At 53.4% G+C, this 22531-nt stretch overlaps 1 protein-coding gene across 1 annotated transcript; it reads left to right on the top strand.

Moving 5' to 3' along the window:
• Positions 1–592: 592 nt before the first annotated feature.
• On the top strand, positions 593–9587 carry TSPAN17 (tetraspanin 17). The gene is made up of 9 exons (XM_032336936.1): positions 593–922; positions 3806–3856; positions 3946–4092; positions 4907–5077; positions 5702–5827; positions 6451–6498; positions 7141–7257; positions 7339–7400; positions 7959–9587. Exons 1-9 carry the CDS (start codon positions 836–838, stop codon positions 7993–7995), a joined length of 846 nt encoding a protein of 281 aa, XP_032192827.1. The 5' UTR covers positions 593–835; the 3' UTR covers positions 7996–9587.
• The last annotated feature ends 12944 nt before the right edge of the window (positions 9588–22531 follow it).

The following is a 22531-nucleotide window of genomic DNA, read 5'->3' as shown; positions in this document are numbered from 1 at the left end:
CCCCGGGGCCCAATCAGGTTCAAGCTAGTACGGGGAGAGGGGGGGAAGATGGGAAGAGTCAGGGACAGGTTTTCATGTTTGAGGGGTTAGAGACCAGGAGTCGGGTATATATATGCCCCTGGCAATGCCAGAGTGTCAGGGAGCAGCAGGCGCGGCCTTCACAAGACCCAACTGCCCTCTGGCCTGAGTCTGAGCCAGGAGAGGTCGAGATGAATTTCCATTGAGTGAAAAGCGCATCTGATTCGACTGCACTGTAATAAAGCAGACGGCACGTGTTTTAAAAACACCGTATCACCGTCCCCATCTGCTCATTAGAGCAGCAGTTACTCCTCTCTTGGACTGGACTCCGACAGCAAGGTTGGGGACTGGGGTGGCTCTGGTACTGAGCCTTGTAGGGTAGGAGTGACTGGGGGTGCTTCGTGCCTGTGACTTGCGGGGCCATCATCAGGCTTTGCAAGCAGGTCCGCAGGACGCTGGGGAGCTCTACGCAGCTGCCACCCACTCGGAGTGGGTCAGGCTTGGAGGCGGGGCTCCGAGTCGGGGGCGGAGCCTGCCTGGGGGCGGGGCTAGGAGGGGACGGAGCAGGGCAGGGGCGGAGTCAGGCCTAGAGGCTGCGGGGCTCCGACGAGACTGTGTGGGCGGGGAGAGCAGGGCGGGCGGGTAGCCGTGGGCGGTCCCTGCGGGGGGGGCGGGGCCGGATCGGCGCTCTGTGTGGCCCTGGGCATGAAGCCGCAGCCGCCGGGCTAGGCCCCGGGCGGCTCTAGCCCAGGGCGGCCCGTGGAGGGCCGATCCCGGCCCCGGCTCCGGTTCCCGGGCCGGCGGGCGGCTGCTCACCATGCCGGGCAAGCACCAGCACTTCCAGGAACCCGAGGTCGGCTGCTGCGGGAAATACTTCCTGTTTGGCTTCAACATTGTTTTCTGGGTGAGAGCGGGGTGGGTTCCGGGCCCCGTGTTGGGGGCGGCGGGAGAAGGAGGTTCAGTTCCCTACTTGGTGGTGATGGTGGAGGGACCACTCCCTGCCTTAAGGGCTGGGGACCGTCACCCCCCCACCTTCTTCCCACTCCCACCTTCACGCCCACTCTCAGGACCACCCCAGGGAACCCCGGGGAGGCCCGGATTGCTGGAGGCGGGGCCCCAGGCGCCGCGGGGGTAGGGTATGGAGGTGGAGTCTCCCTGTATCTTCTCTAGCCCTGGTGGAGAAAGGGGAGGTGTTTCCTTGAAGGTCCCACGGACCTGTCTCCTGCCCAGCTAGCTCCTTTGCTACCCTGGAGTGTGGAGTGTGGTTGTGCGCTGAGCTCCGCGCCTGGTTTCGTCCACAGGGAGGAGTGTCTCAGTGAAGGGAAGGGCCGGATCCCCTCGTCTAGCCTTAAGCTCCTGCAAGGCGGATGGGAGGGTGGCGGGTAGGTCAGCCTGCCCCATACTGAGAGCTTGCGGGCTGGGAGGGCCAGTAGCTCTAGTTTACTCTGCTGGGGACAGGAGATCTCCCCTGTTGAGACGTCCGGAGCTGACCCTGGAGGAACAGAATTCAACATTCCGCAGCTGACAAAACCCAGCCTTTGGGGCGGTGCTGCCCCTGCCAGAAAAGGGAGCTGCTAGTGGAGCCCTCCCAGGGTAGCACCTGCCCCAGGGCTCTGCCAAGTCATCTTTCCCTTCTCCCTCCCGCATCCCATCTCTATGGCTCCTTGCTGCCTCTACAGTCTCTGTTCCTGCTGCCTTCAGTCAAAATGCCAGGCCCATTCAGTTTTGTTCAGCAAGACTCTGGCCTCCTTACCTGGGAGGGGTGATACTAAAGCCTGCCCCTTGGGGTTTTAGACAGATTAAATGAATTCTAACTTGTATTCACACAGCTACTTTGTTATTTATTATCTACATTTTATGGATGAGGGAATAGGAACAGACAGGTTAAGTCGTTTAACGGAGAGTCACAAGGCTAGTTAAGTGTACAGCCAAGGTACAAACCGGGGGCAGTGGGTGGGGTAAGGCAGAGCATGGAGAAGAGTGAGTCCCCGGATGCCAAGGGGGACAGGTGAGAGAAGCCCAGGATTGTTCCAGGCACACCCACTTTTGCAGGGGAGTGCGGTTGGGGAGCCAGAGCAGGAAAGGCCCCAGGTCTGGGACGGCGTTAGAGTTTCACGTTGAGCACAGTGTAAAGCAGTGAGGGCTTCATTGCTAGGTGATGGGTCTGTTTTGGCTTTTGTATTGGAGGCAGATCTGTCTGCCTTCTTTGGGGGGAGGGGGGACATACAGAGGGCCTGGAAGTTGGGAGACCAGGGAGGAGGGCTGGGGGGAAGCTGGGGGGTGGGGAGTGGGAAGTGAGGAAGTCTCCAGGGGAAGTTATGAGGCTGAATTGACAGGACCAGGCCCCTTAGGGAAGCCACGAGAAGGTTTCAGGTTTGGGTCCAGGTGGCCGGAGGGAGGTGCCAGAGATTTTTGTTTCTTCTAATGGAACATGGACCCTGGTGTTACGCTGTTAAGAACCTTTCAGCGATTAATACAGTCCAGATTCCTCCAGCAATCTCTAGTCCCCTCTGGGGTCTGGCCGTGCTGCCCTTCAGTCTGTCCCTTGCACCGCCACACTGGATCTTACCCCTGGGCTTCCAGCAGTCCCTCCACCTGAAATTTTCTTCTCCTGGATACACTTCCTCATCATTCAGAGCTCAGCTAAAATGTCCCCATTTTCCCTAACGAAAGCACACCTCCACCGCGCCCAGTCACTCCTCACCACATTACTGTTTGCTTTTCTTTAAAGGATCCATTGGTATCTGTAATTCGTTGTTTGCTCACTGTGGATTTTCCCCACTGGAGTGTAAACTCCTTGAGGGCAGAGAGCTCATTTGTCCTGTTTGCTGATGTAGTTCCCACACATGGAACCAAGCCTGGGACACAGAGGTGTTTGCCTCAGGCAGGTGTGCCCTAGCGCAAGGCCATGCCGTGGGATGAGGTGGGAGCAGTGATGTTTGGTTTCACATCCCAGATCTAGTGTGGGGGGAGGGAAGGAAAGACATTTTTCGAGAAGAGTACTGCAGCGAGAAGAGTCTTCAGAGAGAGGAAAGCATTAAAAGTGGGTGGTCATGGTGGAATGGACTGGAATTGGTGGGGAAAGGGGAAGGAGCCTGGGAAAGTGGGGGGGTGGGGAAGATGTGAAGAGGCGGGGTCATGGCCTTGTGCTGGGGCAGAAGGGCCACTCTCCATGTGAGACTGGATATCTGGGGACCTGCTCAGGCTCAAGCATATGGCCTGGACATCCAGGACTCTGCACAGTAAGGAACTGAGGCAGGATGGTGGGAGGTGCTTAGAAGGTCCAGGCAGAACTGTGGCCAAATGTTTTCAAGGTCATAGCCTCTGCCAGATGGGGGTCCCTCCACTGGATCCTGCTCACATCAGGATTCCTTGTCATTCGTGGGTCTTTGCTTGTGAGGGTTGAAAACAGAGCAGAGCAGGGCGGCCTTCACAGAGTTGCCGGGCAGCAGGATGGCCAGATTGGGAGGAGGCAGGAAGGAGGCTAGCAGCCCGGAAGCTAGAACAGGCTTGGTGGGAGGAGAGGCTCAGCACATCACAGTTGCTGCTGCTTGGCAGGAGTGTCCCGGCTACCCTCTGCCGCAGTGCTGAGTTCCAGAAAGCGCTAGGGTGAGGACTGACATGTGTTCTTGGGGAGGTAGAAAAGACCCGGGACCCCATTTATAGTCCAGTTCCCTTACCCCTCCCCTTTCCCAAGACCCCGACTACTAGACAGTGAGGGACTCTCCTGGGGGTGGGGAAGGATGCTGACACTCCAATGCTTAGCTCTTCGCTGCTGCTTCTGCAGGTGCTGGGAGCCCTGTTCCTGGCCATCGGCCTGTGGGCCTGGGGTGAGAAGGTAAGGCAGTGGAGCCGGGTATGGAGCTGCCCTAGATTGAGAGGATGGGACCATCAGCCCGACTACTTGCCTCTGCTCCCCTGGCACAGGGTGTTCTCTCCAACATCTCTGCGCTGACCGATCTGGGAGGCCTCGACCCTGTGTGGCTGTTTGTAGTGGTTGGAGGCGTCATGTCGGTGCTGGGCTTTGCTGGCTGCATCGGGGCCCTCCGGGAGAACACTTTCCTGCTCAAGTTTGTGAGTGTACCCCCCACCTAGATCCGCTGGGGATCCCAGCCTCCTCCCACTGACTTCTTCATATAGTTCATACTTAATAATGGCCATTTTATTACTGTTGTGTTATTATAACAAAAAATCATCAGAATTGTATTATCTGTATTTATAGGATCCTTTCTGTTATGCCTGAAACCGTGTGGCCCAAGCATAAAAGGGTATTTATGGGCTCACCAAGGAAAGGCCAGGGGTATGCTGGGTGCCCACACATTTGGATCCAGGGGCCATCACAGTGTCACTTGGCCTGGTGTCTCTGTTTCTCTAGTGTGTCCTTCCAGTAGGCTCCATTCCCCATGGGACGGAAGGATGCCCACGAATGGGTGGGGGCTCCTACTGGAGGCTGAGGCTCTCTCTTCCCAACCAGTGGGCAGGGCCTTTAATTGCATCTCTTTGGTTCAGATCGGCTATTTCTGGATCAATCCCTGTGGCCCCGGGAGAGGTAGTGCTCTGATTGGTGGGCTTCTGGCGCATGCCCAGTCCTCTATCAGGAATGGGAAAGGAGGTGGCGATGGCTCAGGCTGGGCCTGAGGAGCTGAATGTGTATGTGGGGGGGGTGGTTTCTCAAAGAAACCAGGGTGATTACCTGGGGAAGCAGAACGAGTGGGTAGGTGAGAGCCGCGATGTCATTCGCCGTCATAAAACAATACTAATAGGAGAGAAGGTGGGGACTCTCTCGGCTGTCTTGGGGTGGTGGTGCGGGGTGGGGGGAGCTCTGCCACGTGCTCCCCACCAAGGCCCTGCATCTCTGAGCCAACCGTCTGTGTGTCCCCCACCCCAGTTCTCAGTGTTCCTTGGCCTCATCTTCTTCCTGGAGCTGGCAACAGGGATCCTGGCCTTTGTATTCAAGGACTGGATTCGAGACCAGCTCAATTTCTTCATTAACAACAACGTCAAGGCCTATCGGGATGACATTGACCTCCAGAACCTCATTGACTTTGCTCAGGAATATGTGAGTCCTGCGGCCAGCCGGCTCCACCTGCGGGAGTCGGCTGCTGGGCAGATGTGGGAGAGAGCGAGCTTCCTGTGTTCTGGGGCCATTCCCCTGTCCACGCCCCAGGGGAAAGGGCCAGACCCCTTGTCTGAGGTGAAGCCAGCTTCTGTGATCCTTGTAGGTCCTCAGTGTGCCTAGTTCTGTGGGAACACGGTGTTGGGGTACAGAAGCCGGAGGCTCCAAACTGGCAGCTCCAAGGCTGGGGTTTACAACACACTTAAAGGAAGAAATTTGATAGAAAAATACAGATTTCCCCTTCTAAGAAACTCTGGACTGCTCATATTGGCCGGGGTTACAATGCTGCTGTCCACTTTGCTGGTACAGGGGCTCTCTGTTTGCCATCGTCTCTGCCATTCTGTATCTTTATACCTGTCGGCCCTCTTCTCTCCTTTATGTTCTTTTTTTGGCCTCTGAATATGTTCGAGTTCAAGACCTCCCCTCTCCACAGAAGCCCCCTGCCTAGTGGCCTCCTGACCCCCATCACAGCCTGGCCCTATGCTGTCTCCAGCAGCCCAGGCTCCCAGCCAGATGGGGCTCCTGGGGTGGGCCTGGCTCACCTGTGGCTCTCCTCTCGCCCCTTAGTGGTCTTGCTGCGGAGCCCGAGGGCCTAATGACTGGAACCTCAATATCTATTTCAACTGCACTGACTTGAACCCGAGCCGAGAGCGCTGCGGGGTGCCCTTCTCCTGCTGTGTCAGGGATCCTGCGGTGAGTGGGGCCTGGTGGGGACGGGCGGGGACATCGCAGTGCACGGGCCACATGTGGGGAAAAATCCCCCACAGGGCTCGCTGGGCTTGGCCCGCTCTGGGGGCCTTGGGTGCTGGGGGAAGTCCTCCTAGTAGACACAAAGTAGACTTTGTGTCAGTGGGCAGCAGTGAGGCCTGCTGGGGGAGGGGCTGCACCCTTCAGCCAAACCTGTCTTTTCAATGGTGGTGAGCCAGCTGCCACACCACTGGGCCACCATTCTGGAGTGGCAGGGCGTGGGGATTCTGACCCCTTTATGGCTTTCTTCAGAGCAGAAACTTCTCCCCGTGACATCTCTCCCGTCATAGTTCACCTGGGACACTGAGGGCCAGGACTCTTCCCATTCTTACAATACACGAGCAGACAGGAGTTCTAAATAGGAGGCAGCTCAGGCTGACATTGTCCTGGCACCTGGGAAAGAGGTGCGTGGGCCTCAGTGAGCCTCATGTAGCAGTGCTGGGCATGGACAGAGTCCGTGGTTCCATCTCCTTCCCCTGAGAAGCAGGAACCGTTGCAGCGCTGGGCGCCTTGGGCCCCTGTGGGGTACCCCATCACCAAGTCACTCATTGGCCTGTTTTTTTTCTCAGGAAGATGTCCTCAACACCCAGTGTGGCTATGATGTCCGGCTCAAACTGGTGAGAGGGTTGGGGACAGAATTGGGGGCACTGAGAAGGGAAGGTTAGCCTCTCATAGGCTCCTCTGAAAGGCCTCAGGGATTCTGTGGTTGGGGGCAGGGCTGCTAAGTCCTAGAAACCATCCAGGCACCTTGGGCTTGGTACTGCTAGTCATGGGGACAGTGGACTGGTGGGCACAGACACATCAGTGTTTGCTCATTTCAGTTCTTTGTCAAGCACGCACTGGTGCTCACACTTGGCAGCCCTGGATGCTGGGAATTCCTGCTTAGGAGATAGGCAGACAGAGCCCCTGCTCTCAAGGTGCTCCCACTCCAGTAGAGGGAGAAAGACAGTGAGCTCCCAAATAAACACACATGAACAGTAATGTGACATTTTCAACCAAGAACTTGGAAGAATATAAAGTAAGGGAGGTGATAGGATTGGGGCTGGGTGGTCAGGGAAGGCCTCTTGGAGGAGGGGACATCCGTTCTGAGACCCTGATGACCGGCAGGAGCCTGTCATGCAAAGGCCCTGTGGTAGAGCTCCATCTAGGCAGCAGGTGCTAAGATGTCAGGCCCTGGGGCAGGGATGAGCCTAGCAAGCTGGACTGAGAGGAGGCCTATGGGAGTGGGTGGGCCAAGCCCCTTGCCTGTTTGTCCCCAGGAGCTGGAGCAGCAAGGCTCCATACACACCAAAGGCTGTGTGGGCCAGTTTGAGAAGTGGCTGCAGGACAACCTGATCGTTGTGGCTGGGGTCTTTGTGGGCATCGCTCTCCTCCAGGTACTGCCTCAGCCCAGCATGCCTCCTACACCCCTGCCCTGCCAGCAGACCTTCCCTCACTTTGCCCCTTTGTCCCTACAGATCTTTGGTATCTGCCTGGCCCAGAACCTTGTGAGTGACATCAAGGCAGTGAAGGCCAACTGGTGAGGCTGCCACACTGGCCATGGCTACCTGCCTGGCCTACCCAGGGACCCTCACTTCCCCTGCCACCATACCCATGATGGGCAAGGCTGCAGGTGTTTCTGCTTGGACCCGACCAAGGGGTCCAAGGGGCTTGAGTGTGCGTGCGCTGTACGTCCATGGGGACAGCTGTGTGCCTCTGCTCATGCTTCCTGTCCTGGAGCTGTGTGCACAGAGGGTGGGTGTATCTGTGAATGTGCACAGGGAGCACCATCTTGGCTGCCGTGGGGTGGCGGGCTCTCCAGGAAACTAGGAATGGCACAGCTAAGCAGCTAAGAGGGTGCTGGCTGGGTGGGGTGGGAGGGGCCTGCCCTGTCCCTGCCCAGGCTGGGACACACTGCTTTGTGCTTGGCTATTAGGGCAGGCTTGGCGGGCTGTTGCCTGGGACACAGCCTCACTCAGCTTCAGAGCTGTCTTCTCTACTGGCTGGGACCTTGACCCTGCCAGAAGCCCCCTTTGGCCTCAATGTGTCAGACTTTAGAATGGGTCTAAGAATTTTTTCTCCTTTGTTTGCCTCTCAGGATCAAACATGATGATGGCTACAAACTACTCAAATAAACAAAACCTTGAAAACCACTGGCTTACGCCCATCATCTCAGAGGTTCCATGGGCCGCAGGGCCTCAGCCGTGCCGTCCGCCTGGGGCCCCAACCCGGACCCACCCTGCCAACATGTTTTCTTGGCCTGGGTAGTACATACGATGAGCCAGCCTTTAAAACTTGGCATATTTCATGTAAAAGTCCAGATCCCCAGCATCTTGTGAAGAATGGCCATCTGGCCACAGCGGCTCTTCTATAGCTTCGTCTCCTGGGACGTGCGCTTCCTGTTCTCTGAGGGACCCACCTGGCTTGTTCTTCTCACCCAAGTGTCCTGCCTGCCTGACCCTGGAGGCCAGGAGTTGGCCTCCTCCACTTCTGCAAGTTTTTCCCCTGCAATTGCTGCAAGGCTGCTGTGGGCCAAGCCCGGATCGAAGCCTGGAGGGTGAAGAATTGGGGAGGCTGGAGCCTTGCCCCGAAGAGGCCGCAGCCTGGGAAGGGTCTGGCCCTCCTGGGGGCCAAGATGGGTGCCACCGTGCCCAGGAGAGTGGCCGGAGGGTGGGATGGAGATCAGGAAGGTTTTGGACAGGACATAGCTGGAAGCCTGAGCTTGTCACCCATGGGGATGGGGAGAGCCCTGTTTCAGGGCCACCGATGGTAGGACTCCTAGCCTCGCTTGGAATTCAGTTCAAAATCTTCCCAGTGGCCTGTAGAGTTGCCTCCTGACCACTAGAGGGCGCGCCCACACAGCATTACCTGGGTCTGGCTTTCCTAGGACAACCCCACCCAGTACAGCCCCGTGCCTGGTGTGTCCACCCTGCTTACTAGTTCTTTGGGTTTCAGGGAATTTACAAGCTTCTAAAGGAGCAGAGTGGCTCAGATTGGGGAAGCCTGGCTGCTGTTCTCAGATCTGCACAAAGCGGTATGTGTGGAGTATTTGTGAATCAAAGGAGAGGTTTGGCCTAGTGCCCAGTCTCTTAACTTAGATGCCCTCAGGGCCGGGTGGGTTATAAAAATAAAGTAGGCCTTTGAGTTGTGAGGTCTTTGGGACTTTAATTTTTCCCACTATTCCTGGAGATGGGACATAGAGAGACATTGCTTTGTGCTGAGAAATACTTGCATGATTGAGTCTGAGTCGCTAAGGGCAACTGGCCTTGAGTGACATCAAGGGGTGGTGGGGACTGTGGCAAACCACAGATTCCCACCTGAAATTGGTGGCTGTCCTTCCGTTGGAGCTAATGGCTGTACAGCGAGAATGTAGGTAGGTCTGTCTAATGGGAGAAGTCTGGGGAAGCCAAGAAGCTAGATTTTTCATGTGAATTATCCCGAGTTTTAAGTTGTTTGCAGCTAATGAGAAAAACCTCTTAAACCCTGATAGTCAAAAGGTGTGGGGGCCATCTTTGGCACCCACCCCCCACCATAGGTCCCTCAGGGACAGTGCCCCATGGGGGCCCTGGTGAGTCTGCGGTTCAGGAATGCTGGGAGCTGCTGCAGGTGGGCCAGCACCCATCATGGCTCCGAGGTGTGGGCTGGGCGGTGTCCTGGGGTCTCTGGGACACATAGGCTATGGGTGGGCTCTACATGCTACAATAAATGGGGCTCATGATATTGTGCACGTGTCTTGTGGTTTCTGATTGTAAACACTTCTGCCTTTCACTTTACCTCAAACCTCACAGCACCTCCCGAGGTGGCTGAGTCTTTTCCCAATGAGGAAACCCTCTGGGGGAAGGGGTTCCCTGGAGCACACAGTTGGAGGGCCGCACCCCGCCCCCATCTGACCCCTCTTGCTGGCTTGCAAGGCACCAGTCCTGCCTTTCTGCAGCATCCAGGTGGAACCTGCACACTTGAAGTCTCAGCTCATGAGGGGCAGGAATATGTCTCAGCCCAGATGTCCGACCGCCTGCTTAGGTGTGTGGAGCGGGGGAAAGGTCAAGCTCCTCGCCCCTGTGCAGGAGACAAAAATGGGTAGGGGCAGAAGCATCTGTGTTAGTAATACATGCTCTCAAGAAAGGAAGAGGGATGGCTAGACCATGACAGTTGGGGTGCCTGGGAGAAGGGGCCCCTTGATGAAGAGATAGAAGGGCTGCCATCTCTGGGAAGCTCCAGGGGAACAGTGTTCTTTAGGTTTGAGTCCCAGTTGCCTTAGAGACCCTGCTGCTGGCATGGGTTTGGCATGAAGGAACCTGGGGTACCGAAGAGGTGGGAGTGGTGAGAGGGGCAGAGGGAAATGGGAGAGCCAGAATATATTTGGAAATGGGAATGATGAGATGGGATGGGTCTGACTGGTGGGAGTGATTGTGACCCTGGCTAGGGACCCAGGATTCTCCAAAGCTCAGTTCTGCTATAGGATATCCATCTGTCTATCTTTCATTCACACGCTCATCCATCCACCTATGCACCCATCCACCCACCCATCCGTCTACCCACCCACCGATCCAACCATCTCATCCAACCATCCATCCATCCATCCATCCACTCCTCCCCATCCGCCATCATCCACTCAGGTACTCCCTGGATGGAGGCTGGAGTTACCGAGGCAGCTCAAACTCGCCCTTGTCCTGGAACCCACGGTCTCTTGGCAGAGGCAGTTGGAATAGTTGTAATGTGTATATCATGACAAACTCCTGATGGTCACTGCTAGGTGGCATCTCATGCTGGTTAGATACGTCTCCTATCCCCAAAGTGGAACCCAGAGCAGTTCTTTCTCTTGTGCTAAGGAATCCTTACCCAGAAGGGGATCTCTCCAGATGTGTAGAAAATACAAGGAAGCTTTATTTATCCTCTCCCAGCCCACCCCTCTAGGTAGGTCCCTAGGCCATGGGGACTGAGGTCATTCTCCCACCCTCTGTCAGGGAGGAGCGTACCCTGGTTATGACAGAGGTGGCCACTGTCAGCCTGGGAGCCTCCCAGAGTCCTGGGCCTGCAGAGTCTAACCAGAGGAGAGCTGCTGTCAGTGTCTGACATTGGTTTAGAGGGAGGGGGTCCTGTGACATCAGGCTACTCCAGATAGGGGAACTGGAAAGGAAAGAGATCCTGGGCTGGTGGGCCCTTGGATCTCTGGATGAGGAGGTCAGACAGGCTCAGGAGGCCAGGTTAGGGTTTCCTCCAGAAGATGGACAGTGAGGTTAATCAAGGTGGTGCAGACCTTGGAGGGAGCCACTCCCAGTGATCACCAGAGGGCACCAAAGCACAGCCCATGCAGTGTAGCCGCCTCCGCTGCGGACAGCGGGTGGCTCTGGATGTGCCCATCACTGCGGAGGAGGAAGGGTGTGGTGGTGCTGGGGCTGAGCAAGGCCATAGCTACAGTTCCACAGACCTGGGGGCCCACCTTATTGGTGCCAAATCCAGGTCTTGCCATCCTCTGGCCTCTCTTCAAGGACTCAGAGCCAATGACGCTGCCTGAGTCCACCTTCAGGCCCCCACAGATGGTGGGAAGGGGGTCCAGGCAACAGGCTCCAACACATACACCTTCACTCATTCAACCGGATTTGCTGAGCACCTACTATGTGTCAGACACTTGTAGTATAAAGATACATAGGAAGAGGGGCACCTGGGTGCCTCAGTCGTTAAGGTCATGATCCCAGGGTCCTTTGATTGAACCCCACTTCAGGCTCCCTGCTTGGCGGGAAGCCTGCTTCTCCCTCTGCCCACTCCCCCTGCTTGTATTACCTCTCTCACTGTCTCTCCCTCTGTCAAATAAATAAATAAAATCTTCAAAAATATATATATATATACATAAGGAACAAAACGAAGTCCCCCACCCCTGTGGCACTCACAGACCAGACGGAGTCTGGTCAGAGGGGGGTGGGTCAGCGGTCTTTGTCCACAAAGGGCCAAATAGTAAACATTTTAGGCTTTCAGGCCATACAACCACTCAGCTCTGCTTTTTGATGATCAACCGTCAAAAAACATGAACCCATTCTTAGCTAAGGAGCTACATGGAAACAGGCAGTGGGCAGGACTCCTCCTGGGCTAGAGCTGCAGACCAGCCAAGGAAGGAAATCCCGCCCAGTGAGCGTCACAGTGAGTCACTCCACTGCTGAAGCCTGAGCGCCATGGGAACGTCAGAGAGAACAGGGGCCTTGGGAGTGTGCGGGGTGGTCAGTGAGTGGTCTTGCTCTCTATGAAAAAGCAACATGAAATAAAGTCTTTAATTTTAATTGTTTTGTTTATTTTTTAAAAGATTTATTTATTTTAGAGAGGGAGGGGGGTGAAGGGAGAGAGAGATTCTCCCCGAGCACAGAGCCCGATGCAGGGCTTGATCCCACCACCCTGAGATCATGACCTGAGCTGACTCTCAACCGACTGAACCGCCCAGATACCCCTGATTTTAATTTTAAATTATTTTGATCGCACAGGTAAACTAGGAACCCAATTGCCTTAAGAAATGGATGAAACTAAAGTTCCCTAACTCCCATTCTACTCCCCTCTCCTGCCTTCCTCCCCTGTCACCACCGCTGTGAGGCATAAATCCTTCCAGACATTCTGTATTTTTAAAACTTCGCACTCATGGGGCCTCTGGGTGGCTCAGTTGGTTAAGTGTCTGCCTTCGGCTCAGGTCACGATCCCAGGGCCCTGGGATTGAGCCCCCACATCAGGCTCCTTGCTCAGCAGAGAGTCTGCTTCTCTTTCTCCCTCTGCCTGCTGTTCCCCCTGCTTGTGCTCTCTCTCTGTCTAATAAATAAATAAAATCTTCAAAAAAAAATTTGCGCTCATGTTACACACACATAGAAGATATTGGTATCATTTTGTGTGTGTGTGTGTGTGTGTGTGTGTGTGTGTGTGTTTGACGTGCCAGGACACCACTCCTGTCTTGCTGTATCTTGCTTTTCCAAACCCCACAATGTGTTTTGAAGACCTGGTCATGTCTGTGCATGTTGAGCTGCTTTGTTTCGTGCGACTGCTGGGTTGTTTCCCTGCAGGGACAAGCCACGTTTTGCCTCTCTGTCCCTTACCTGATAGGTGGTCGAGAGTCCAGCTGTTCCCACTTGGGCTCCACTCCAAGGCTCTGGTGAGAGGCACAGGCATCCCTTGCTCCTGGGGTTTAGACTGGAGCAGCTACCCCTTCACTGGACAAGAGGGTGAGGGCTACGGAGAAGGGTGGCCTCAAGTCAGGGCTGATGGCAGCGTTGGCCCTGGCAGGTCCCTTCCTGGGCCTGGGGCCTCATTTCTGCTCCTCAGCCCAAGCATTGGCCTGATAGACAGCAGTTACTGCTTCTGGGGGCCTGGAGCTCAGCCCATCAGAGATGTGAAAGCCGCACAATTAGCCCCTTGGCATTGCCAAGGCCGTTGCCGTGGTGATACCTACCTGGTCCCCTGTGCAGCTACGCAGACAGATGGGGACATCGGTAACCTGTGTACAGAGGGGCCACCGCTGTGGCCCGATGTTCTAGTTCTTGGCAGAGCCTTAGACACCTGGAGGCTTGGACACATCTGGATACCTGGGTCCTGCTTCCAGGTATGATCCTCTGGAAATTAGCTCTCAGGCCTGCCTCCTGATCAGGCCAGACCGTCCCCAGGCTGTTCCAGTACTGGCCTGCCCCCATCTGGGAGAGTCTCCTGGAATCGTGCCTGGGGAGAGGGGGTTCCAGGCAGAGGGTCACATGGAATTCCAGGTGGCTTGCCTGCCAGCCAACATTTGCAAAGTATCTGTGTCAGCCAGGCCATGCTGGGTGCCCCGAGCTTGGCAGCAGCTCTGACACGGTTTCTGTCCTCAGGGGGCTCCGGGGCTGATGGGAGATTCAGGCAGGTGAGTCCCCAGGCTTGACAAGTGATTTATTTGTTTGAATAGGCGGTGCAGGCATGTGGTTAAAAACCACAAGCTGCAGGGAAGGATATGTGCAAATCCCTTCTCGCCCCGTCTCCTGGTCACCTTCTCCTCCCCAGAGCAACCACTATTGTTAGTCCTGGCCGTGTCCTCCCGGAGATGGTCTGTGCATCCAAAAGCAGATCTCCTCAAGAAACAAAGCAAGCCAGAACCCAGTCCACGCACTGTGCGACTGGCGCCTCCAACAGAATCTTCTGTCTGCATTTTTCACTGACCAGCATTTCTGGGAGATAATTACATATCAGTATGGAATGGATAGACCCACCCTGTTCTTTTCAACAATAGCAAAGCGATAATAATAGCAGGAACTTGTACTTTCTATGTGCCGATGCTCCTCTAAGCACTTCATTTTTAAAAATATTTTATTTATTTATTTATTTGACAGAGAGAGAGATCACAAGTAGGCAAAGAGGCAGGCAGAGAGAGGAGGAAGCAGGGTCCCTGCTGAGCAGAGAGCCTGATGTGGGGCTCAATTCCAGGACCCTGAGATCATGACCTGAGCCGGAGGCAGAGGCTTAACCCACTGAGCCACCTAGGCGCCCTTAAGCACTTGGTTTATATGAACTGATCTCTTTCCCCAAACAGCTTGGAGACGGGCACCCCACTTAACTCGCTGCACAGGAGAGGAGGCCGGGGAAAGGCCCCATGGTGTGATGAGTCCTCCTGGACTTCCATGGCCGCTCCTGATGGACATGTGGGATGTTTCCGGGCAATGAACACTCTTGTACTTTTACCACTGGGCACTCGTATCTCAGAGGATAAACGCACGGAAGTGAATGGTTGGGTTAAAGGGCGTGCACATTTTTAATTAAAATAGCTACTGCCAAATCGTCCTCTGAAGTGATCACACCCATTTACGCAGAGCTGCCCCTGCCCCGCCTGCTCCCGGCAGCACGACCAGCTCTGCCTTTGTCCGCCTTCTCTCTCTTTGCCAATCTGTTAGAAGGAAACGATTTCCTCGCGGTTTTCCTTTGCATGGCTCTTACAAGAGAGGTCAAGCGTCTTTTCATACAGAACAGCACCATCTGGCATAGTCAGAATCCAGCAGGGCAAGGTCTAAGGAGGTCTGGGAGCAGGAGGCCGTTGGGGTGAGGGTGGAGGCAGACACTCTGAGCCGGCTGTTGGAGCGTGGGGCACGCAGGGAGGACACCTTTGGCAGGGGGAAGGGCCTGAGCCAGGGCCTGATTAGTCCAGACCTGAGGACGACCCTCTTCTTAGCAGGGTCACCCCTGCTTCCTGAGACCTTACTCCCCAGCCAGGCTGTTTCCTCTTCTTCCTAACACAGCTTGAGCTGAACCTTGGTTCCTGAGGTCCCTGCCCCACAGGAGGCTCCTTCCAGCGTCCCCAGAGGGAGCCTTCCTCCCGGATGCCTTTAGTGAGGTAGTGCACATTGGCTGCTTCCCCTACCCCTTCCCACCCACCCCTGCCTCCAGCTGGGCGAGCGTTCATCCTCATTAGCACGGTTCAGTGACCAGCACTGGTAATTGATCTCCCTCCGGCCCAGTGTGGACAGCGGCTAATGGGGATGAATGGGGCGGGAGGTGCCGCCAAGGGACGCTCACCCGGAGGTCCCTGCAGGAGTGGAGAGGAGGGCAGGAGATGGAGATGCATTGAGCAGGCCCATGACTCATACGGGGAGCCTGTAGTTGCTTCTGCCCAGCAACCAAGGCTGCCATCTGGCTCTCAACCCAGGACCTGGGGCAGCATGAGCACACAGGTGGGCAGAAGGGCTCTGGAATTCAGCTGTCTGCTGGGGTAAGGGCAGGGGCTGTCTAGGGGGCAGGACTGGAGTTCTGGGATGGCATCCCAGGAAAGCATCAGGGCCCTAAAGTAGGGCAGGCAATGTCCTCAATTAGTCATGTGTGGGGGAGAGAGAAAGACATTTCAAAGCAGGACCAAGTAGTCATGGGAGCGACCAGCAATAAGGATTCCATTGCATAATCAACTGACAAGTATTTATTAAGTGCTTCCTGTGTGCCAGGCACTGGGTAGCTACCAGGTGACCAAAACAATCAGGACCTTCTTCGTGATAGAGAGGAACTAGGAAAACAAACACTGAAGACGGTAATAAACGGTTAGTGGTCAGAAGGCAGGAAACAGGGTTGTGTGTTAGGGTGATGGGATAGAGGTGGCACATTTGGAAGGAACCTGGGGAGGCCTCTCTGAGGAGGCAACATGTGAGCTGAGACCTGAACAAGGAGAAGGAAAAGCAGTTCAGGCAAAGGGAACAGGAAGTGCGAAGGTCCTAAGGAGGAGGTGAACTTGGGGTGTTTGAGGAACAAGAAGGGGCCACTGTGGAGCCTGGCTGGTCAGTCAGAAGAGCGTACGACTCTTAGGGGTGGTGAGTTTGAGCTCCACGTGGGAATAGAGATTACATTAAAAAATTAAAAAAATAAAGTCTTAAAAATAATAAGAAGAAGGGGATGACGAAGAGACCACTGTGCTAGAGTGTGGCCCATGAAGAGGAGATGAGCTGAGGAATTGGTGGCAATAAAGCAAGGAGAGTCATGGTCAAGGCCAGAAGCCCCATTACCAGGTCTGTGGGGTCATGGTGGATGGGACCCCTTTCCTGAGATGGTCTTGGCCATACACCAGTCCTGCCTGGGTTGGCTGGGCTGGAAGGTCCTGGGGAAGCCAGGCTTGGGAAGACCCTTGCCACTCCCTTGTCACTGTGCCTGCAGACTTCAGTGGGACCAGGGGGACTCCCAGGGGTGTCTGGGCCAAACTCAGCCTGTTTTAGAGGAGACACAGAGACCTTCTTGGCCATCCAGGAGAAGGCGATCAGTGCCTGCTACCTGCACATCACAGTGACATCCTGTTAACTTCTGGATGACTTGAGATGAAACTCAAGTAATCCTCCCAGAACCAAACAAATCTACTAATGAACATTAACTTCACAGGATAAAGCTTAAATGTGAGTGGGGGCGACGGGGTGGCTCAGTCGTTAAGGGTCCGTCTTTGCTCAGGTCATGGTCCCAGGGTCCTCGAATAGAGCCCCACATCAGGCTCCTTGCTCAGCAGAAAGCCTGCTTCTCCCTCTCCCACTCCTTCTTCTTGTGTTCCTTCTCTTGATGTGTGTCTCTCTGTCAAATAAATAAATAAATAATTCTTAAATTTAAAAAAAAAAAAAAAAAAGCTTAACACAGAAGCATGTTGGAGTTAGCCTGGCAGGTAAGCAGGAACACTCTAGAATTCTTACAGGGTTTTAGACATTAAACTCATGTATGTGTTTTATGGACAATTTAAGCAATTTCCAAGGGTAATCTTGACTGTTCTCTTGATTTTTGCCGTCTGTGCTGACTTCACTATCAAGTGCCCAAGTGGCCATTTCTGCAGGGCTAAGGTGTGTCCTGGACCCACAGCAGGCCAGCATTTGCCAACCAGCAGAGGTGTCTCACATGAAAGGACCACTTCAGACGAGTCCCCATTCTCTGACGGCTTGTCAGAGAATTCCCTGCATTGATGCTGGTCAGTTTCTTCACATCCTTGAAGGACCTACTCAGATGTTCCTTTGTTTCCCTGGTTGTCCCTGGTCCTTCTCACCCCCTCCTATGGGTTCCTGTCTACTGTTTATTAAAGTTCAGAATAGTAAAGCTTTTAGATTACACTTCCCAGTAAAAAGTGATCTAGAAAGAGTATTGGATAAATTTCAACATCAATTTATAACTTATTTCCTTATTTTTAGGAAAATATCTTATTTAGTTATATGTCAGGGAGAGAGAGAGAGAGAGCACAAGAAGGCAGAGTGGCAGGCAGAGGCAAAGGGAGAAGCAGGCTTCCTGCTGAGCAAGTAGCCTGATGTGGGACTCGATCCCAGGACCCTGGGATCATGACCTGAGCCAAAGGCAACCACATAACCGACTGAGTCACCAAGGCGCCCCTCAATTTATAATTTAAAAAGATCACAATTTCAGGGTGACTGGGTGTCTCAGTTGGTTATGTGTCCCAACTATTTTTTTTTAAGATTTTATTTATTTATTTGACAGACAGAGATCACAAGTAGGCAGAGAGGCAGGCAGAGAGAGAGGTGGAAGCAGGCTCTCCACTGAGCATAGAGCCCGATGTGGGACTCGATCCCAGGACCCTAGGATCACGACCTGAGCCAAAGGCAGAAGCTTAACCCACTGAGCCACCCAGGCGCCCCTAAGTGTCCAACTGTTGATCTCAGCTTAGGTTTTGATCTCAGGGGCCCAGAGTTCAAGCTCTTCATTGGGCTCCATGCTGGGGGTGGAGCCTACTTAGAAAAAATTAAATTAAATTAAAAAAATCACAATTTAACAACTAGAAATTTTATAAAATTTATTTATCCCAATAAAGGGCATCTATCAGATATACAGAGCAAACGTCATACTTAATGTTGAAATATTTAGCAGGAATAGGGCAAAGATGCTATTAGTACTACCATTCAGTATTATAGTGGAATCTTAACCAATGCACTAACACAAGAAAATAAATAAGTATAAAGATTAGAAAGGAAGAGAGAAGGGCTGGGACCATCTCCTTCATATTGTTTCCAATTAAGTGGATGCTTAATAAATGTTTGTTAAATTGAAGAAAAATTCAGTGTGTTCTCAAAGATGTTTCTTGAAAAAGTCAGGGACAGAGCTGATCCTCCATTACCAAAAGTCTAAGAAAATTCACTGATGCTCAGGTGGTTTCATGATCATGTCCAGCTAAAAAGATAGAAGCCAGAACTGAATGACAGAACTCTTGGCATGCAGGAAAGGACTTAGTCTTCCAAAATGATTGGCGTTGGTCTCAAAATAGGGACAAGATTTTTAGGTCACTGGAATTTCTGTAGCAAGAGAAGAAGATGGTACCTGGATTCTGCATCAGGAGTGGGGAGCTGGGGCAGCAAAGGCAGGCAATTACTTCTAGATAAGATCTTTCTCCTGGGGCAGTTATGCAGTTATTCTGCCTTTTTTTTCCATCGGGTTTTAGAATACTGAGTTTAATTCCAATTTCCCATCCGTTCCCTGCCAGGTCCAGGTTCTTGATGTATTTATGATATCAGCCCAGGAAAAGGAGCTCTGGCTCAAAGAAAACTGGCTGTTAGGCACATGGCCCCTGTCTCTTGTCCCATATTTTGGATTTTCTTTTGGGAAGACTCTTCCCCTACCCTCGGTCCATATTCTTCATGGGAAGTGAGAACAAGATGCAGGCCTGATCAGTCAGCACACTCCATCCCTCAGCAGTGAATTGGGCAAAGGATGCTTACTTCTCCATCTTTGCTGGGACAGAGAAGTTCCCTCTCCTTGGAGTTCCGGAGCTGCTAGGGACCACCTTGCCACCCATGGTCCCAGAGTGAAACTGACCCAGAGAAACAGACTCAGGAGTGGGTGGTCAACCTTGGTCCAGTGACCACACTTAAGTCCTAGATCTAGCCATGCCTGATGCAGAGCTTTCTTTCCAAGACAAGAGCAAAACCCACCTTCTCTCCCCACTTTATCTAAGCTGATTTGAACTGGGTTTCTGACATGTGCGACCAAAAGTGTTCTGATGGACAAAGTGGGAATGAAAAAGTCTGCGTGGGAGAAACCAAAGGTCTGGGTCATACACGCCATCTCATGGGGAGGGAAAGACACAAATAGCTTCCAAATGGAGCCCAGGTTGGCACTCTCTGCTTCTTCCTTCATCCTTTGCTGACCCTTCCAAGAAGGCTGGCTCCGAGATCTCAAAAGGAAAGGCAGAATGATCAGACATCATGCTAAGTCATTTCTGTAAATTCAACTTATTGAGGTATAATTTATGAACAATAAAACTTATCCATTTCAAGTGTATGTTTTAGTGAGTTTTACAGATTTATCCCCCTGTGTAACGCCCGCCCCCCCACAATCAAGATAGAGAACATCACCCAGAAGGTGCCTTATGGTTCTTCCTTATCGGTCTCTGTGCCTTCCTGCACCAGACAACCACTGATTTGCTTTCTGTCACTGTGGGTCTGATTTTTTTCTTTAGACTTTTACATACAGTCAGTCCTCAGTATTCACAGATTCTGTATTTGTAAACATGTTTACTCACTAAAGTTTATTTGTAACCCCCAAATTAAGACTCATGGTGCTTTCATGGTGATTCACAGACATGTACAGAGTGGTGAATATTTTAACTTGCAGGGCACCTGGGTGGGTCAGTTGTTTAAGCGTCTGCCTTCAGTTCAGGTCATGATCCCCAGGTCCTGGGATCGAGTCCCACGTCGGGTTCCCTGCTCAGCAGGGAGCATGCGTCTCCTTCTGCCTGTCCCGCCCCCGCCACCCGCCCGCTTGTGCGCTGCGCTCTCTCTCTGACAAATAACTAAAACACATTTTATTTTGCTTGAAGCACATGTCCCCCACTGAGGTTAAAGAAGGTGACACTCTGTTTTCTTCTTCCAGTTCTCATACTGTAAACAAGTGTTCATTGAGTACCCTGCCTTTGAGATTTTTGTGCTCTTTGTTGGTGGTTTTACTGTTTAAAATAACCTCAAGGGTAGGCCTCCAGGGCTGCCTAGTGTTCTGAGGTGTCAAGAAGACTGTGACGCGCCCTGTGGAGAAACTACACGTGTTAGGTCAGCTTCATTCATAAGAGTTTTAGTGTTGCCAGCTGTGGGTTCAACATTAATGAATCAATAATATACATTACACGAAGTGTCTTTCTGGATACAGAACCTCACATACAACACAATTGTGTATTGATTGGCTGACGGAGGCTTGCAGGAAGTGAACCCTGAATGCCCCTTGGAGTGGTAGGTCCGAATTCACAGACGCAGTGTCTGCGGCCACTTCTCAGAACGTGGTGACCGCGAACAGCAAGAACCAGCTGTGCACGGAATCCTGCAGATGCGGCCTTTTGAGTTTGACTCTGCCACGTGGCCTTCATTATGCTTTCGAGAGCCATCCACGTTTTGGGGTGTATCAGTGGTTTGTTTCTTTGAGTGCTGAGTTGTATTTCATCATGTGGACACGTGTTTCTTTATTCATTCGCCGATTGACAGAGCATTTGGATGGTCTCCAGTATCTGGCAATTGTGAATAAGGCTGCCACGAACTTTCATGTACAGTCTTGGTGGATATATGTTTTCATTTCCATTCCAAGTTATTTTCATATAAACAAATCAATTTCACGTTTGTTTAATCCTTACAGTGGTCCCAAGGAGCGGCATCATCTTATACATGGGGAGGTTGGGACTCAGAGTCCCAATGGCCTGCTGAAGGTCAGCCACACTGTCTCTTCCTGCCTCAGCCACACTGCCTCTTCCCTGGTGGAGGTCTGAGGGTCCCTCATCCGGGTCAGCCCCATGTTGTGGTGGGGGACTTCGGCTCTGTCACCGTCTTTTCACAGCCTTCCGTTCCCCAGCCGCAGAATGTTCCATTTCAGTTCCTTCCAAGGAGCCCTTGGCTTTCTGAGCCGGTGCTCTTAAGCCTGCTGAAAGCCTGAGCAATGCGGCCGGGCCCAAAGCAGCCCTTGGGAGTCTGAGCCAGCCTGGAACCAGGAGTCACAGTCTGTTTGGCCTCACTCGTTAGCTTGCGGGGCTTCAGCTGCTCCGAGTCCACTCCCTCTGCAGGAGGTGATGGTGCTGACTTGTGTCTGTTAGATTGCCTATGGGGGCAGCCAGCCAGAGGAGGACCACATGCCTACTCCTGTCCTCAGCTTTTGAGGCCTGACACAAGGACTGAGAAGGAGCTGGAGCAGGCTCCGAGCAGCCCTTGCTCCTGGTCCCTCCCAGGCCTCCGTGTTCTGCCTGCTGTCAGTCTAGTGAACTGCTAGACAGACTTCCAGTGCATTCCGGGAATACCTCTGCGTGCAGTGAGTTAACCCCACAGACCGACTTTGCTAGTCTCCTCCCCCTTTGGGGAACTGAGTCTCAGCTCTGGCTTGTCTCTTCCTAGGGGTGTTCCTTGGCTTGAGGAAGAGAAAGAGAATCTGGTATATGGGAGCTACTGGTACAGAGGGAGGAGGCCCAGGCAAGGAGAGAGAAAGCTTGGATTTGGGTCCTGACTTGTTTCTGGCCCTCTAGGGCTTCTCTTCCTCATCTCTAAATGGGTACTGTTATTGTCATCCACGCCTCCTGTGGGCAGGCGCTGTTCCCGGTGCTGCTGGAGCCTCCTCAGCCAGGCCTCTGCTCTGATGGGGCCAGGGGCGGACAGTGAGATGTCACTTGAACAAGATAACAGGGTAAGTCCTGGGGCCCTGCAGGCCAGTTTGGGGCATTGTTTGACCTTGGCAATCCTGGGGTCCGTGACTGACCTGGCTACCTTAAACGAGGTGAATTTATTTGAAGGGTAGGGCCAAAATCATGGTCCTGTTAGGAATCTGAGTCATGAGAATTTCAAGTATCTTTAGGGTGTGGCTGTCAGGATGTTAAATTCTGCCAAAGAGTCTCCCATGCGCAGAGTAGGGTCTGCCTGGCCTCACCCACCTGTGTTAGCACACACCAGGGTACACGTTCTCAGGACTGACAGCTGCCAGGACTGTCTGTGGCAGGGAAGTGGGGAGTCCTCGGGTGCGGCTCCCGGCAGCGTGGGGGAAATGCAGGAAGGCCAAAGTCACAGGGGTTCCCTGGTTGTCAGGCCAGGACGCATGGGAGGCCCTAAAAATGCACTGGAAATGGAACTGCGGGCACTTACAGTCTGTGGTACTGCAGGGCTCAAAAGGGGAGGTGGACTGACCTGCGCCCCACACCTATGGAGTGGGCTTCCCCAGGAAGGGCTTCTCATCAGTTTCTTCGACGGCGAGGCATCTGAACCAAGAAGGGGG

This window comes from Mustela erminea, chromosome 3 (genome assembly GCF_009829155.1).
Source record: "Mustela erminea isolate mMusErm1 chromosome 3, mMusErm1.Pri, whole genome shotgun sequence".
NCBI lineage: Eukaryota > Metazoa > Chordata > Mammalia > Carnivora > Mustelidae > Mustela > Mustela erminea.
Note: the sequence above shows the minus strand (reverse complement) of the source record. Positions and strands in the feature narration are given on the sequence as shown.

Bases quoted from the DNA above. Each gene is read 5' to 3' on its own strand.
- TSPAN17 (XM_032336936.1), top strand. From the start codon at position 836: ATGCCGGGCAAGCACCAGCACTTCCAGGAACCCGAGGTCGGCTGCTGC. The intron at 5,078-5,701 runs GTGAGTCCTGCG...CTCGCCCCTTAG, and splicing joins TTGACTTTGCTCAGGAATAT to TGGTCTTGCTGCGGAGCCCG. The intron at 7,401-7,958 runs GTGAGGCTGCCA...TTTGCCTCTCAG, and splicing joins AAGGCAGTGAAGGCCAACTG to GATCAAACATGATGATGGCT.